The sequence below is a fragment of the Parasteatoda tepidariorum genome, chromosome 3, assembly GCF_043381705.1.
Source record: "Parasteatoda tepidariorum isolate YZ-2023 chromosome 3, CAS_Ptep_4.0, whole genome shotgun sequence".
Taxonomy (NCBI): Eukaryota; Metazoa; Arthropoda; class Arachnida; order Araneae; family Theridiidae; genus Parasteatoda; species Parasteatoda tepidariorum.
In genome coordinates this window covers 25,160,522-25,175,959 of record NC_092206.1, presented here as the reverse complement: position 1 = coordinate 25,175,959, position 15,438 = coordinate 25,160,522, and the positions used below count along the sequence as shown (strand labels likewise).

Below are 15,438 nucleotides of genomic sequence, written 5' to 3'. Positions count from 1 at the left end.
TAAATAAAGTTATAGTTAAATAAGTTGGATTTATTAGGTCTCATACGTATAGTTAGGGCTTTTGAACACTAATACAGTAAAGTTTAACTTGATGGTCCGAATTTAAATGGCAATGAAATATATCCAATTATATCGTTAGTGTAGTAGAAGTTATTTTTAAAAAATTCAAACAGCAAATTAGTTTATGGTCAAAATTTAATAAAACTTAATAAAAAATGAGGGAAATTGTCATTTAAGGAATTAATTTGTGTACCGTAATAAAAAAAAGCAAATGATTTAAGTGAAGAATAAGCAATTACTGCAAAACTCAAGTATAGTTAATTTGGCCACCTCTGTAAGTTGTTCACCCATCTAAATTGACCTTAAATATCCAAAAGAGTCAGATTTGAAAAATTATCAGTTCACCACATGTTTAACCGAATCATCAAATTGTTGTCTCACGCGTAATAATACAGTGTATACAAGTTTATATAGTCTAAGTCTATAATAAGTTTATATAGTGTAAAACTATATAAACATACATATATTGATATATTGAACATATATAAACATACATATAACTATATAAACATACATATATAGTCTAAAACTATATAAACAAACATACATATATAAACATACATATACATATACACTGTGTCCCGCAGTGGACTGATCGTTAAGACACGGTTCCCAGCAGATCACCGAAGTCAAGCATCACTGGCTACGGTCAGTGTGCGGGTGGGTGACCACTTGGATCAGCCTGCGTAGGGACCGAGGGTGTGCGGTATGGGTCCTCGTTAAACTGTTCTACCGTAAAGTGCTCGACTTCGCGTGCAGGTCGTCGGGCTACCGAAGCGGGGGTGCCATCCCCTCTGCAGAGGATCAAAATTGCGATGGCATGTCTTCGGATCATCCTCAGGGATTTATCCCAGACCGTTGCCAATAGCCCATTGTGCAGCTCTAGTGCGACGTAAATGAACAACAACAACAATATATTCACTGTATAGAAAACACAAAAGATATTTTTTATATAGTTAGTTTCAAAAATTATCAATAATATGAGTGCGTGATTAGATTTAAGTTTCTTACATGATATAACAAAAGGCATTTCTGATTTTTCACTCACTCTAACGCAATTGGGTAGTGTCGGATACAAATAAAAAAAAAACAGCTGGTCTTAACAAAACAGACTTAAAGCTAGTTCAATAAAAACTGTGTATGTTAGTTTCTTGTGTGACAATAGTTGTATGATCAACTTAGATAAGTGATTAACTTACAAAGGGGAATTTGATTAACAGTTAGGTTCTTTATCTTTAAGATCAATATAGATGGGTGATCCACTTACACCAGTGGTGAACCTTATGTATCTCACTTCTTAACAGGTTATTTCAAATTAAAAGAATGAGCTACTTCTGAATTGGATCGATATTAAACTTTTTTTGGTATAAAATGAGTTTCTCCTTCTGACAACCCCTTGTGGTCCTGAGCCTCCCATAGTACTTTCATCCATTCTGCTCTAATGAGTTTATGAGCCTGGTATTCCGTAGTTTAAAGTTTCCAGGAATCGATTGTTAACGGGAATATAAATTTAGATGATAAATCAAATACTGAGACTGGTACAACAGACGTAATCGGATTAGTATTAGTATTATAACAAAACAAACTTGACTTTCAAATTAGCTTATTTATATAACTGATATCCTATCGTATAATGTTTTAAGCCTTTAAATTCATTATCAGACCATCCAGATATAGAGATTTAGCTTTACAGAAGTCTTGCAACTAGACGTTAAGATTTCAGTTAAAATAATTCAAAAAGTTGTGACATTTAGGAACGTTATGTGAATTATAGTTTAAAAAAATTTCAAAATAATTTATGTAAATTAAAAATGAAATGTCTTTAATAGAACTGGATTGATCAGGGAAATCTTAAGGCATCAGATTTATTCTTTAGTATTCTTTCTTTATTATCTGTTTTATTTCCCAGTGATTTTGTTAAAAATTAAAAATTCATGAAAAATTATTATAAAAATTTTAAAAGCATTTCTCAAAAAAATTATTTTTAGAAATGCTTGAGCCTTTTTCTTTCTGTGTTTACACTAATTTCGTTTTTTTACCAAAAAAATAAATAAAACGTAGAAAAAAAACTAAATTTTAGTAAAAATATCTTATGAGTTTTAAAAAATTACATTAATAATAATTATTAAAAAAAATGAGCTGTTTTGTTCAAAATAAGTCTTTGTGAGTAAAGTAAAAGCTTTAAAATAAAATATGAGGAAAAATAAAGTAATATTGATTAAAAGGATACAGGAAATAAAAATATACATGAAAAACTTTTTAAATTTAACACAGACATAAGATATCTCAAATGTAAATATTAATGTAATGTAATTTTAGATAATGTTAATTTTAGATATTAAACTTTTTCTAAACAATACGTTAATGAGCAATTATAAACTTTAAAATCTTATTGATATATTATCTAAGGGTTTTTACTGTTTGATGGGGAGAAAATAATTTTTTTTTATCTACGTTTTATTGATTTTGCATAATCCCCAGAAATATTTTTATTCTATCTGATACTTAATATCTTTATCTTTCATAAAGTTTGTTTTAGTCTTAAAATAACATATACCTTTGATGACTTCATCATAAATATTTCAGGAATGTAGGTATCATTTCTCATCTGCCTTATATATATGTATAGGCTCAGAGGAATTTGAATTCCGCCATCTTTAAGACAGTAATATTTATTATACTACGCATTAAAGAAGCATTGTTTCCTTTAAATTTCTTAACATATCCACTTGACATATTTAGTCTGTGTTTTACGAACTTCAAGTACTTGTTTATCTATTGTTATTTTCTTGTTTATTTTGGTTACATAAATTTGCTTTTCCTCAGTTGACATACATTTATGAAATCAATACAAATCGCTTTGTAAATTTTGATAAAGGGTTATCAGTTTTTCTTTTTTAATTATTTTTATAAAAACGAATTACCATTGTGGTTTTTATTTGATGTGAATAAAAAATGACCAAAAAAAAATTTATCGCATTTTTGTATTGTTTCTAATTTACGATTAGCAGCAGCTACGTAACAATTTCAGGGAAGTGTTTCAAAATATTACAACAGAAGGAGAGGTGGGGGCAAACGAAGAATCAATGCAACTATCATTATTCTAAATAAATAACATTTTTAAATTCCGCGGAAAGAAGATTTTATTTAAGTCATAGAACTCATGAAGCGAGCAATAAATCAACTATTGTGTAATACTTTGAAAAATAAGTTTGTGTGATATTTTATAAATTGCAGACTAAGTTTTACGTGTCACCCAATCTATACAGTTGAACTCATTAGTCGATATCTAGCTGTTACGGCTGTGTTTTACTTTTATATATAAAAATGCGTGTTTTGTGGTTAACTAATTGAAACATTACATTTTGATAATTCTAGACAGAAAAAAATTTCTAAAGATCAGAAGCATAACTTTCTGGGAAATATTAAAAAAAAATTCCTATATAATTATTATTAAAGGCGAAAATAATTATTAATAAAGGTAAGATGATCGGAAAGGAGTGGGGAAACTGTAAGCAAAATTTTCTTAAAAGTAAATTTTTATAAGCTTAAAGCACATAAAACTTAAAGAAAACAATGAAAGAAATAAAAAGTTTTATGTGCAACTTCTTCTACTTGAAATTCATGGCACATAAATACATTAAGATGTAAACGTTGCTGAATGAAAATATCATTTGCATTACATAAAAAAGAAAAACTATATATTTTCAAATAATATTAAACGTTCTAAGTCTTGGTAAAGAAGAAAATTTTAAAATTAGATTAAATGTAGGATAATTTCTCATTTACTATAGCTTATTACACAACATATCTCTATAGTTAAAACTTCTGCTTTGAATTTATTGTGTTAAATAAGCTGATATTGTAGAATGAAAAATTTATTTGTATTGCATTGTAAAATATTCAGAATCAAATTACGGTAAAAAGTACCGGCACTTAGGGTACCGGAATTTTTTTTTCATTAAATCCATTTTTACTGGAACAAGTTATGGAATAAAAAACTGATATACCGTAATTTCTACTGTATAACCGTAAAATCACTGAATCACTCGAATTAAATATTACTGTAAAATTTGCATTCTAATACCTTACGGTAAAAATAGATTTTACGGTAAAATAGGTTTTTACGAATGATGCATCCAAAGTGCAGGTACTTTATACCGTAATTTGATCCGGAATCTTTACGGTTTACTTAAGAAAATAGTCAGTTAGTGGAGTATTATTTTGAAATGGAGTAATATTGTGAAGCGTTTATATCTTGAATTAAGATCTCAAAACTTAAGTGAAAGTGAAAAATGTTTTGTTATCACTAAGCAATGCATCTTAGCGATAAACTTAATTTTAAATTGTGGTAAATATTAAACATAATACTTTAAAATTTATTTGTAAGCATTTTTCATTTTTTCCCACTTTTATTTGAATATGAAAATTTTATATTAAATGCTATTTTACTGCATAAATTTAGTATAAAGTATCTTAATTTTACACATAGTTAATTAATTATTATATAATATTTAGGTTATTAGTACCGAATATTAAATATTTCAGTTATTAGTACGGAATTTAATTATAGATTCTTGCATGATGCTGCAAAGAGTAAAAGTAAATGGCTTCTAAGAATATTGCTAACCAAAATGGCTTTTTAGAAACGATTCGAAAATAACATTTTACTATTGTTAGAATGTTTTTATAATTCAAAATTTAGGCGTTGAAATTTTACTGCCGAAATTCTCGAGTAGATTATTTAAGTTCAATTAAACAAATAAAATATAAGAAATAAACTGGTGTCACGCAGAGTGTCAGTTCTTAGAAAGGGTATTCATCCCAGTAGACGTTTTGATCTATTTTTTACTTAGAATATTTAAATCAAGTGAACAGGTTCATGGTCAAGGTCATTTAGGTGCATGCAAAGGACTTTAAACTGCACGCCAGTTATTTTCATCCCCACGTGGAACGACTCTCAAATAATGTTTCTTATTTTACCCCGTCATTTTAAATTTTTCAGAGTTGCATCATTTATTTTTTTCAAGAATTTGTTTACTTTAATTTAATTTAAAGCCATGACCTCTCATTGAGTATAATTACTTGGAATAGGTAAATTCCCGAAATTCAATGTTTATTTGTATATTTCAATTTTCTGGAATTTAGTCGCTCCTCTTGTTACAGTGTCTATAGAATTAAAAAATGAATATTTTATTAGACTAAAGCAAATGTCAGGAGCCAATGTAAGCCTAGAGCCCTGACCGTGGGCCCCCGAGGTAGTTATATTTATATATATTTATAGCACTAGTAAAAATATAGTTCTTTATCCAAATATTTTTCGTATTAAAAATTGCGTTTTTCATTTGATGCATATAGAAAATATCCAGGAACGTACTTAGATTTAGGTGTGCCCTATTTTGGTCTGACCGTAAAAAATTTAAAGCTGTAATGTATATGAATATTTTTGTTACTGTGAATGACTGAACTCAAGACAATGTCGACTTTCGCCTTTGAATGTCAACAATCACATGGTCGCTTTGGTGAATGTCCGAAGTAATTGTTATATCAGATTTGATATTAATTTATTCGTTGATCTTATTATATTTATTCGATATTTTAATGTCTGCTAAGGATAGATTAGGGGAAAGACAGTGTTTAGAGTACTGGTGAAATGCATACTGGGCAGTGGTACTCGACCTTAAAAAACAATTTACGGGGCTAATGTATACAGGGCGGCAGTGGCATTGAACTTTAAAAAAACATTGATGTAGGGCATACCGGGCAAATGTATGCCGGACAGTGNTTTCTAGTAAAAATATAGTTTTTAATCCAAATAATTTTCCTATTAAAGATTTTGTTTCCCATTTGATGCATATAGAAAATAGCCAGTAGCGTACGTAGATGTCGGTGCGCCATGCAAGATTTATTAGTGCGCCGTATCTTGGACTGATCGTAAAAAACTTAAAACTTCGATATAATCAGTCGGACCTGTTTATCTCGAATCTCCCGGGAAAGGCAAAAAATTTGAGATAAAGAGGTTTCGAGTTATACGGGCATTTTAAAAATTAAATTTAATTAAGAAATTCTATTAAAAGTGCTTTAATTATTTCTAATAAAAAATACAGGCATTTTTGTAAATTAATTATACTACATGCATCTATTTACATAATTTTTTTTTTACATACATTTAACCCTGAAAATAATTTTTCAAAGATTTTTTAAGTATAACCTTCTTTTTTCGATAATTCTTTCAAGGTTAGAAAGAGCAGCAAATCCGCCATAGACAAGATTTTCTTAGGATTTAAGAAAAGATTGTAAGAGTTCTTTGGCTTCTTTTGCTCTCAATTTCGGTTCATCAATATGATTTTCAACTCTTTCATATGATATTTATTTGGCATTATCCATGATTTCCGCATCAGTCAATGTTCCGCATGTTGTCAGGCAGTTGTCTACTTTAGAGAATCTTCAAAATAATTTCAAGTCTACATCTACAAGTTTGCGTACCAACTGTTTTCTATAGTTCACTTTAAAACTCCTTATTATCCATCGATCCATTGGTTGCAATTTTGAGGGGAAATTGAATTTCTATTCCCATCTTTCTTATCTATTTTGAAAAGCTATAGTGCGGCTTTCCTCCAGACTAAAAGTCTGGGCTGTCTGCTCCTATGGTAACAAGCGAGAGCACATTTCTAATTGGGATTCAAAGGAAGAATGAAGGTGTCGATTGGTTTACTCACACTACACTGACCTATGCCAAGATCAAGACAAAAATATTCACTCCACACCCCTATTCAAAGTGACTGTTTCTCGTAACCATGGTACCGGCCACGACGTGAGACTGAGGCAAAGAATCTCCTGAAAGCCGCACTATAACCGTTGGTGGTCACTCCGTCCCACACATCAACCCCTCACTAACTGCCAAAATCATTGTATTCTTTTCAAGTTAAGAAAGTGCAGGGATAGTGAATTTTTTCAAATCTCGTGCACCACCCAGCACCGCGGCTTGTGCGGGATTATTATTTAAGCCACTGATAATAACTTGGGCATGCACTTGAATTCTCACGAAGTAAAATTACTTGAAATCTGTAAATTTCCTAGATTCCATGCTTTCTTATTACTAAGGGCCCTGTGCAGAAAAAAAAAAAAAACAATTTACAGAAATCTAAATCATAGAAGTAGAAAATAAAACGTCGAAACATTTTCAGTTGATTATTTAAGCAGAAACTTCAAGCAGAAGAAAAAAAAATCTAATTTTTACTTTATGGGTTCGTGTCTTGAAAACCAAAACTTAATCTTAAGCAGTAGTAAATATTTAAAAATAAAATAATAAGAAAAAAAATGTTTAGTTTATCGTTTTTAAAAATTACATTAAAAAAAAATCCGAAAAAAAGAGTGAATTACATAATATTTTTCAGTAATTTAAGCGAAAACGTTACTTTGAGCTAGGGAACTCGCAGAAAAAGAAAATTAAGTTACCACAAAATGCTTTGCCCAGACACCCGCAAAGCCTAGCAATAGCATAAACAATGTCGATAAAATCTATTTTTGAGGTACACTCGTACATTTTCATAAAAACAAAAGAAAAATCAGCATTAAATTTTATGGAGGTCAAAAATAAGATCAGAAAACAATTATAAGCTATCTTTCAAAATCAATACACACAAAATCAATATCATTATTTTTTTTATCAAGATATAAGATTATAGATTATTATTGAATGTCTAAAAATAAATATCTTTATGTTTTTTTAAAAATTTTGTCATAATAGAAATTCAATAAAGGAAAAATAAAGAATTTGTAGACTTGTAGATTCACAAGTGATAAAAAGAAACAAAGCGTGTCGAGAGCTATTGATTTTATTTTTGTTTTAAATAGGTTAATTGAATCCCTTTCTCTCTCTTTCTTAGTTCAGTTTAATTTAATTTTCTTTTAATCTTTCATTAATAGGTTTAAAGCTTAATAGAGAATAAGGATACATTTACTTACATTTTATATTCTACAAATAGTTCACTATTTTTTGTACAAAAATGCACTGCAATGTTAAGAGTAAATATTGTCATTAAATTTTGTTCCTGAAAATTTTTAAAATTAATAATGGAGCATTCAAGGAGCTTTGTGAAAATCTCTTAAATTCAAACGAAATAGCGTATGAATTTAAGTCGCAGATGAATATGTCTAATTCTTGTTTCAACGCTTTTTTGTGACCTAATAATTTTTTTTCTCCAATTTTAGTAAAAGATAAATAAATAAATAAAAAAATTAGAAAGAAAAGCAAGAAAGAAAAAAGTTAACTCGTTTTGACTTAAAAAATGTACCAGGAAAAGAATTGAGTGGAAAATATTTACATAATTAATTTAAGCTTAAATAGCCCGAATTTAGTTTATTATTTTCTTTACTGTTTAATTTTAAAACAGATTAAATAAACTCTCATTTAATTATTAATTTTAATTTGCAGATATAAATGAAATTTTTAATCTGTTTTCTCCCTTAAAGTAAATTTTAATTGCATGGGGTTTATTTGTAACATTTTATTTGCCTTCATTAGCATCAGTATAAATTTCTAATAATTCCATTATATATTTTTTTTTTACCTTATGCCATTATTTGATACCAACTAAGAAAGTACTGCTCATCGATTGGCAATTTCATAACATTGCAACGTAAGCGGTTTTCTTTTTTTGCTGCTACTTTATTTTTATAACTTTAATTTATTGATTATTCCTGCATATTTGCGTGCAAAAACCGAAACAAGTAAATTAATGAACTGCATAACAAAATAAAAAATTAAAATGACACTAATTCGAAAAGTTCAAAAACGTATCCACGCGCCGAACGCTGCAAATTCGGCAAGTGGTTAATTTCCAGTACGTCATATTGCGCGCATGCGTACTTTTCGATAAGAATCACATGGAGTCTTGAATGGGCGCCAACTGCAACCTGAGTAGGTAAACTCCGGTGTTGCCATATTCATTCCTTGTATTGCCTTCTTTTCGGCATGGCGGTGTTGATGCTAGCTAAGCCGGCTTTATTAACATGTTTTGTTATTTGTGTCTTCCCATTGATCGTTTACGGAAATGTTATGAGACTTTTTACCAATAATCCACCGGATTTCGTTAATATTCAGAACTTAAAATCTAGCGTTCAGGATCTTGTTAGCAAAGTAGGAAATCGTTTGCGATGCGATGATCATGGACTTCAAAAAGATGAATGTATGAAGGTAAGTTGTTTTCTTTACTGCTTCGTTGCTATAGTAACCAAGTCGTGAGAAAATTTTGAATTAGTTATTCATAGCTTGTCGAATATTTTCAGGAGCAAGAACAATAAATTTATAGGAAGGATATTGGAGAATAATTCTGAGATTAAATTGGATATTGTTTCTTCATATTGTAGATTGTTTTTTATAGAAAAAAAATTGTGTTTTACATCATTACTAATAGCATTTAATAACATCAATAAATATCTTTAAATAAATCTTTAGTAATTAAGAATCTTTTCAAATAAAATTTAAATTAATAAGTCTCAAATAATTGTTAAATCTTCATAGATTTAAATAAGAAGTATTCGATATTAGCGTGTAGATGCGATTAATTTCCATTGTTAATTTTAAATATTTATTATTAACAATAATTAATAATAAAATTTTTTATTGTTAATTTGATTTTATTATTAACAATTTAATATAATTTAATTGAGGTTTTTTGTATCGATAATAGTAAAATTATTTTCTTAGAAATCATTCTTGAACTTTTTTAACTTAAAATCTGTCCCAATTTTTTTATTTTTTAAAAAATCAATTCTTTTTTTTAAAAATTGATAACTTTCTATAAATTTTTTTTTAATGAATGTGAAATGATCCTGCTTTTGAAAATGACTTTTATGCTAATTTATTTATGCATTTTCTTTGTACTTTTATGCTAATTTATTTATGCTTTCAACTTATTATTTCAAATCTAAGAAGCATTAAAAAATTATTTTTATTTAACTTTTGTATAAAAAAGAAACCGGGTGGCTGAGCAATGAATTAATGTTCTTTTATAAAAGTTTTATTTACTCCAAGTTTATTATTTTTAAGGATATTATAGTAAATATGAAAAATATAAAAATTTGCAAATATTTTTAGAATTAAAATAGTATGTTTACTTTTTATGACGCTAATAAACGAAATTTGTTACGCGAAAGTGAAATATATTTTAGTTGACACATGTGCTTGTGTTGATTGAAATGTGCCTTAGATTTGGATGCTGGCTTAGTTTTTCTTATCTTCCAAAAAGAATTATGTTGGTAATTTTTTACATTAAAAATTACATAATTTATTTTAGCTGATAATATATATTAATCTAATTTTTATCTCAGTTATTGGAATTATTGTTTTTCATTTTTACACAGAATCAAGTTTTTTATTTTTAATTTTTTTTAAAGTTTGTATTATTTCTGTACAGATTGCTACCTAAAAAATATGAAAATAATATAAAATAAAAACTGTCACTGATTTTATTTTATTCAAGGCTTCACAGAGTTATATGGGCCATGGGACGAAATTTATTTCTGGCCCCTTCCTCAAAGTACAAACATTTGTTTTCATATTTCATAAAACTTTTGAAATTCCTCCATTCCAAATTGTATTAATTCTCAAAAATTTATTTTTCTAAAAAAATAATTAAAAAAAAGAAAGCCTGGGCAATTGTCCCCTTCCCCTTCAGTATGACCAAGGCCTGTTTATAGAAATTAGGGGGCCCTAGGCACAGAATTGTCAGGGACCCCTGGTCGGTTCCTTAAACAAAATTCACCTATTGTTTAGTTATAAATTATTTTTAAATTATTTATAACATAGGTAAACTGCAGTATATTAGTAAATTTATTCTGATATTTATATCTATTTTCGTGAACTCATAATTCTAATGGATAATTTTAAGGAAAAAGATCAAAAGAAATGTTTTGCAACATTTAGGGGGCCTTTCTGGCCTTATGATAAATCAGACATTGAGTTCGACCTTGATCGTATCTTTCTTTCACAAAATTTTAGTTGCGTGAAACCAATTAAAATGCACTGAGCCACACTTCTAAAAACAATTACGGAGAATACTGGAATACGTATATATGATAAATATATATTAGCAGTAATTTATAGTTACAGTGTTTACGTATCACATTAACTGAATTTCTATTGCTAATGATTGAACATCTTACAGAAATATTTTATTAATTTTCAAAGCAATTAATTTTCATTCAAATTTTATCAATCAATTAGTTCCTATAAAGATCAGGCATTTGAAAATTCAGTTCATTCAATTCTCAGAGCTGAAGGCCTTTTATTACTTTAAACTTGACACAATAATACGTGCATGAATGAATCATAGCATAACTGATGGTATTTTGTCTGATATGAAACAAAGCTAACATTTTACTTACCTTTTATAAATCTCATCGTTAGTTAATAGCGAAGTTTGCGTGTGTTTGAAGTACAAACAAGGAAAATTGTGTTACTTTCTTTTGAATAAAGAAAGAAAAGAAAAAAAATTTTTTTTGGACGATATCATTTGTTTGCAATAAAGAGGAAAGCATCTTTCTTTTTAAATAAATATTGCGAAAACTTTTGGTGATTATTTGTCTAATTACGATTGGAGCACTTTTTTCTGTTGAAGAGACTGATGTTTTTCTGAATTTTTCGTTAGATTTCCTTATTATCGCTTGATTTATAATACAAATTTTTTATTCTATTAATATCGATTTTCTTTGGATCTAATTAAAAATAGATAATGGCACTTTAATATTTTTTACTTCTTTTTTTGTTGATTAATTGTTTATTCTTTTTATAAACTGTAAGGAATTTTTATTTCATTTTTTTTTGGATCTAATTTTAGGTAGCTAGGCAAAGCATTTTATTTTCAATAAAACAATCAAAGTAGTCATCTCTATTAAATACGTTTAAATTTTAATTATTTATTTGAAACAAATTATGAAATTTTGCTGGTTTCAGAAAACATAAAGATGGGGTTATTGTAATAGCCGTAATGTATACTTTTTAAAATTCCAGACACATTTGAACATTTTTAAATGCCGGCGTGAATTATAAATATGCATAATTACCAAATTATGAAATTAATTTTAAAACTTGTTCCGCTTAATCCTAAAACTTATCACATTTTCTCAGATTTATTCATGATGTAGCAGATATACTGTGTGCTTCATGTCTATTATGCTAAAGCAGATGAAAGCTTTAAGGATTTAGCTTTTTGTTTATTCAACTGAATATTTAGTTACTGTATCTTAAATTTTAAAATATTTTTAATTTAGGAGGAACTTAACGTGTTTTTTTTTCGGTCATTATATGCTGATAATAGTTAAAACACATTTATTACGTTCCCTGGCTTAATTAGGCTATTTTCAATACATTTTCGATTCTATACTAGAATGTCTAATAAAATCCTGAGACTACAAACATTGTTCGGACTTCACGGAAAGTATTTCAGAAATTTTTTAAAAATTATTTTTTTGTAGCTATCAGAAAAAAAGCATACGATTGTTCCTGAAATTTTTTTTTGAAAAATATTTATTTTTAGTTCGAAAATAAAATATTTTTTCAAAATTTGTTTGCAGATAAACAGTTAAGGGAAACGATTTGAAGTTCCTCTCGTGTTTTAAATGAACGAAAATTATAACAATTATAGCAATAATTATAACAATATTAATTATATATAAATTATAGCAATAAATATAACAGATGTTGTTTTACAAACCATGCGGACATTTTATACAAGGTTCTGCTTCTGCGAATATATGAAAAATCTTCTTATAATTTTGTGAATTTTTTGGAAAAGGATTAAATTTTTCCGCTTTTTTCTTTTTTTTTTTTTGTTGAAAAATTTAAGAATTATTTCAAAACTGCAAAAATTGGGACTGTTTTTGATAATTGGTGGAAAATTTGTCTAAAATTTTTTGACTCTAAAATTAATTCATTAATTTGTGAAAATAGGGTCCTATTTTTGGGGGGTTTGTGCAAAAGCGGTAACACCATTGGTCTGTTCAGTTTTTTGTGTGAAAGATCCTGTTTTGAGGAATTTCTAAAAAAAAAATTAATAAATTTTTGTATCTAAAACTAAACATGAAGTCTGGTTTTTACTGACATGGTTCTGTGTTTGTGGAAAAAACACAAAAAACATATCTATCATGGAGTTATAATTTTAGAAATATGAATTAATTACGTCATTGACTTGGCTTTTATAGGAAGAATTTTGTGAAGGCCCTTCACAAAATTCTTCTTTGAAATGAACCCTTCACTGAAGGGTTCATTTTAAAAAGGAAAAACAAGGAAAGTTTTTTTCCGGAAATTTATTTATAGACAATTGTAATTTTTTAAAAGATATAAATTTAATACGTATCCTACGTAACAAAAATGATAAAAAGTTTTAAAAAAAAAGTAGAAAGAGAGAGAGCGGGATAGAAGGGAAAAAAAATAATAATGCAATAAAGATTCTAAATTTCTTTTGGATCTGGAGCTAGGAAAATATTTTCTTTTTAAAAATATCTTTCTAATTCTTATTTTTCATGAATAGGGAAAGGGGTGATAACATTTTAGTAGTTTTAAAATTATGAACTAATGAACTTACCATCGTATGATCTTACCAACTACGTACCATGGTTTGAACGAACGGTTTTGTGAAGTTGTTCGTTTTCGAAATTAAATATTCTAAATATTTTGTAAAGAGGTCCAAACTTTCATTTAAAAATTCTTTCTTTAAGAATTTTTTTTTTTACTATTTAATTTTTAACTACTCATCGACATTTTACATTTTTTGTTGTTGCTTAATCTGCATATCTACATAGATTTTAACCCGATGCATGAAATATAAACATCGTGACCTTAACCGAAGAACTGCGAGATGGTTGTTGCACTTAATATCGGTATCGGGGTCGTTATTTGTAATTTGCATGTTCTGTTTCTCCTTCCTATATGATAATTAAACATGATGAAATACCAGGTAGCAATGACATTAATTATTTTATTGACCTTTGTATTTTTTTTCGAATAAAAGTTGTATTTTAACTTTAAATGTTCATTCATTTCCCCCTCAAATGTTTTCCAATAAATGTATTAGTTAAAAAAAAAAAATAACTAGAAGGTTAAATAATTTAGTTTACATAATTATTCTATTTTGTTTAAACTTTTTCTGCAATGACCTAAAGATAATGGAATTATAAAATGGCAACTACGGTGGATTAGATTTCCCTCTATCTACTTAGCCTTTAATCTATGGCACAAATGAAGGATACGCGTGTTTAGTTTCTAAAAAATTAAAATTGCATTTTTTTTTCTAAGTTTGATTTGAAACTAATCTACTTAGCCTTTAATCTATGACACAAATGAAGGATATGCATGTTTAGTTTCTAAAAAATTAGAATTGCATTTTTTTTCTAAATTTGATTTGAAATTTTTAGTTTTGTATTACGTATATATTATTTCTTTTAAAAAGCGAGAAGTAATGAGACTGATTTTTTATTTTTAATTACATACCGTATCCCCCTCTCAAAAATTAAACTCTCCGTAACTTCATATATTTATTATTTTAATAAAATTCAGAAATTGATATGAGTTATTTTTTAGCCTTTATAAATTCTTTTCCTCTGGCTCAAAGGTCTTCATAAATTTTGAAATTACTTTTTTTTAAAAACTAATTTTAAGAGTTGTTGCTTTAAAGACATTGTAAATAAAGTTTTTTTTTAATAAATAACTGCATTATTTAATTCCTATTTTTGTTGTATGTATATTTTATTTATTTTAAAAAGTGAGAAGAAGCTATGCTGATTTTGATTTGATTTTTTTTAAAATTTGAATTATTTGCCTAATGCTGCGTTGTAGCTTTTTTATTTTTTGTAAACTAAATTCAATTATTTTAATTTCGATCCCCTTAGCCCCCAAAATCTCTTAGTCATTTTATTATTTAACTTAAATTTGTAAATTGACGTGCATTATTTTTTTTTTATTCACAATGGTCTTAAATAGAATTCGCAAATTACATTTCTCTAAATTTAATTTTGATAGTTTGTTAGTTTAATACGCATGGTGAATTATGTTTTTGAATCAATGTATTATTATTCATTGTTTTTGAAGTATAAAAATTTCTTTGCTTTTAAAAGGCGAAAGATAACTGTGTTAATTTTTTTTAATATTTGTTATTTACCTTATTTTACGTTGAAGTTTATTATTTTTACCCCTCTATCCCCAAAAAAATTCTCAGTGATTTTGTATATTTATTACATGAAGATTCTTAAATTAATGCGCGTTTTTTTCAGGGGTTCAGGGAGAAAAAATTGTCGATGCTCTGGTTCAGGTTCTGGTCCTAAATAAGAAACTTAACTCCGGCTGCGACTCCCGAAATTTTATATATTTATGTGCGG

General features: G+C 27.6%; 1 protein-coding gene across 1 annotated transcript in view; it reads left to right on the top strand.

Annotated features, from left to right (window-relative positions):
- The first annotated feature begins 8,961 nt into the window (after positions 1-8,961).
- The window catches only part of LOC107446210 (zinc transporter ZIP10), an 88,479-nt gene continuing 82,002 nt past the window's right edge, over positions 8,962-15,438 (top strand). The window contains exon 1 of the mRNA XM_043040418.2: positions 8,962-9,259. Coding sequence (XP_042896352.1) covers positions 9,038-9,259 — 222 coding nt within the window. The 5' untranslated portion in view covers positions 8,962-9,037. The remainder of the gene's footprint in view (positions 9,260-15,438) is intronic.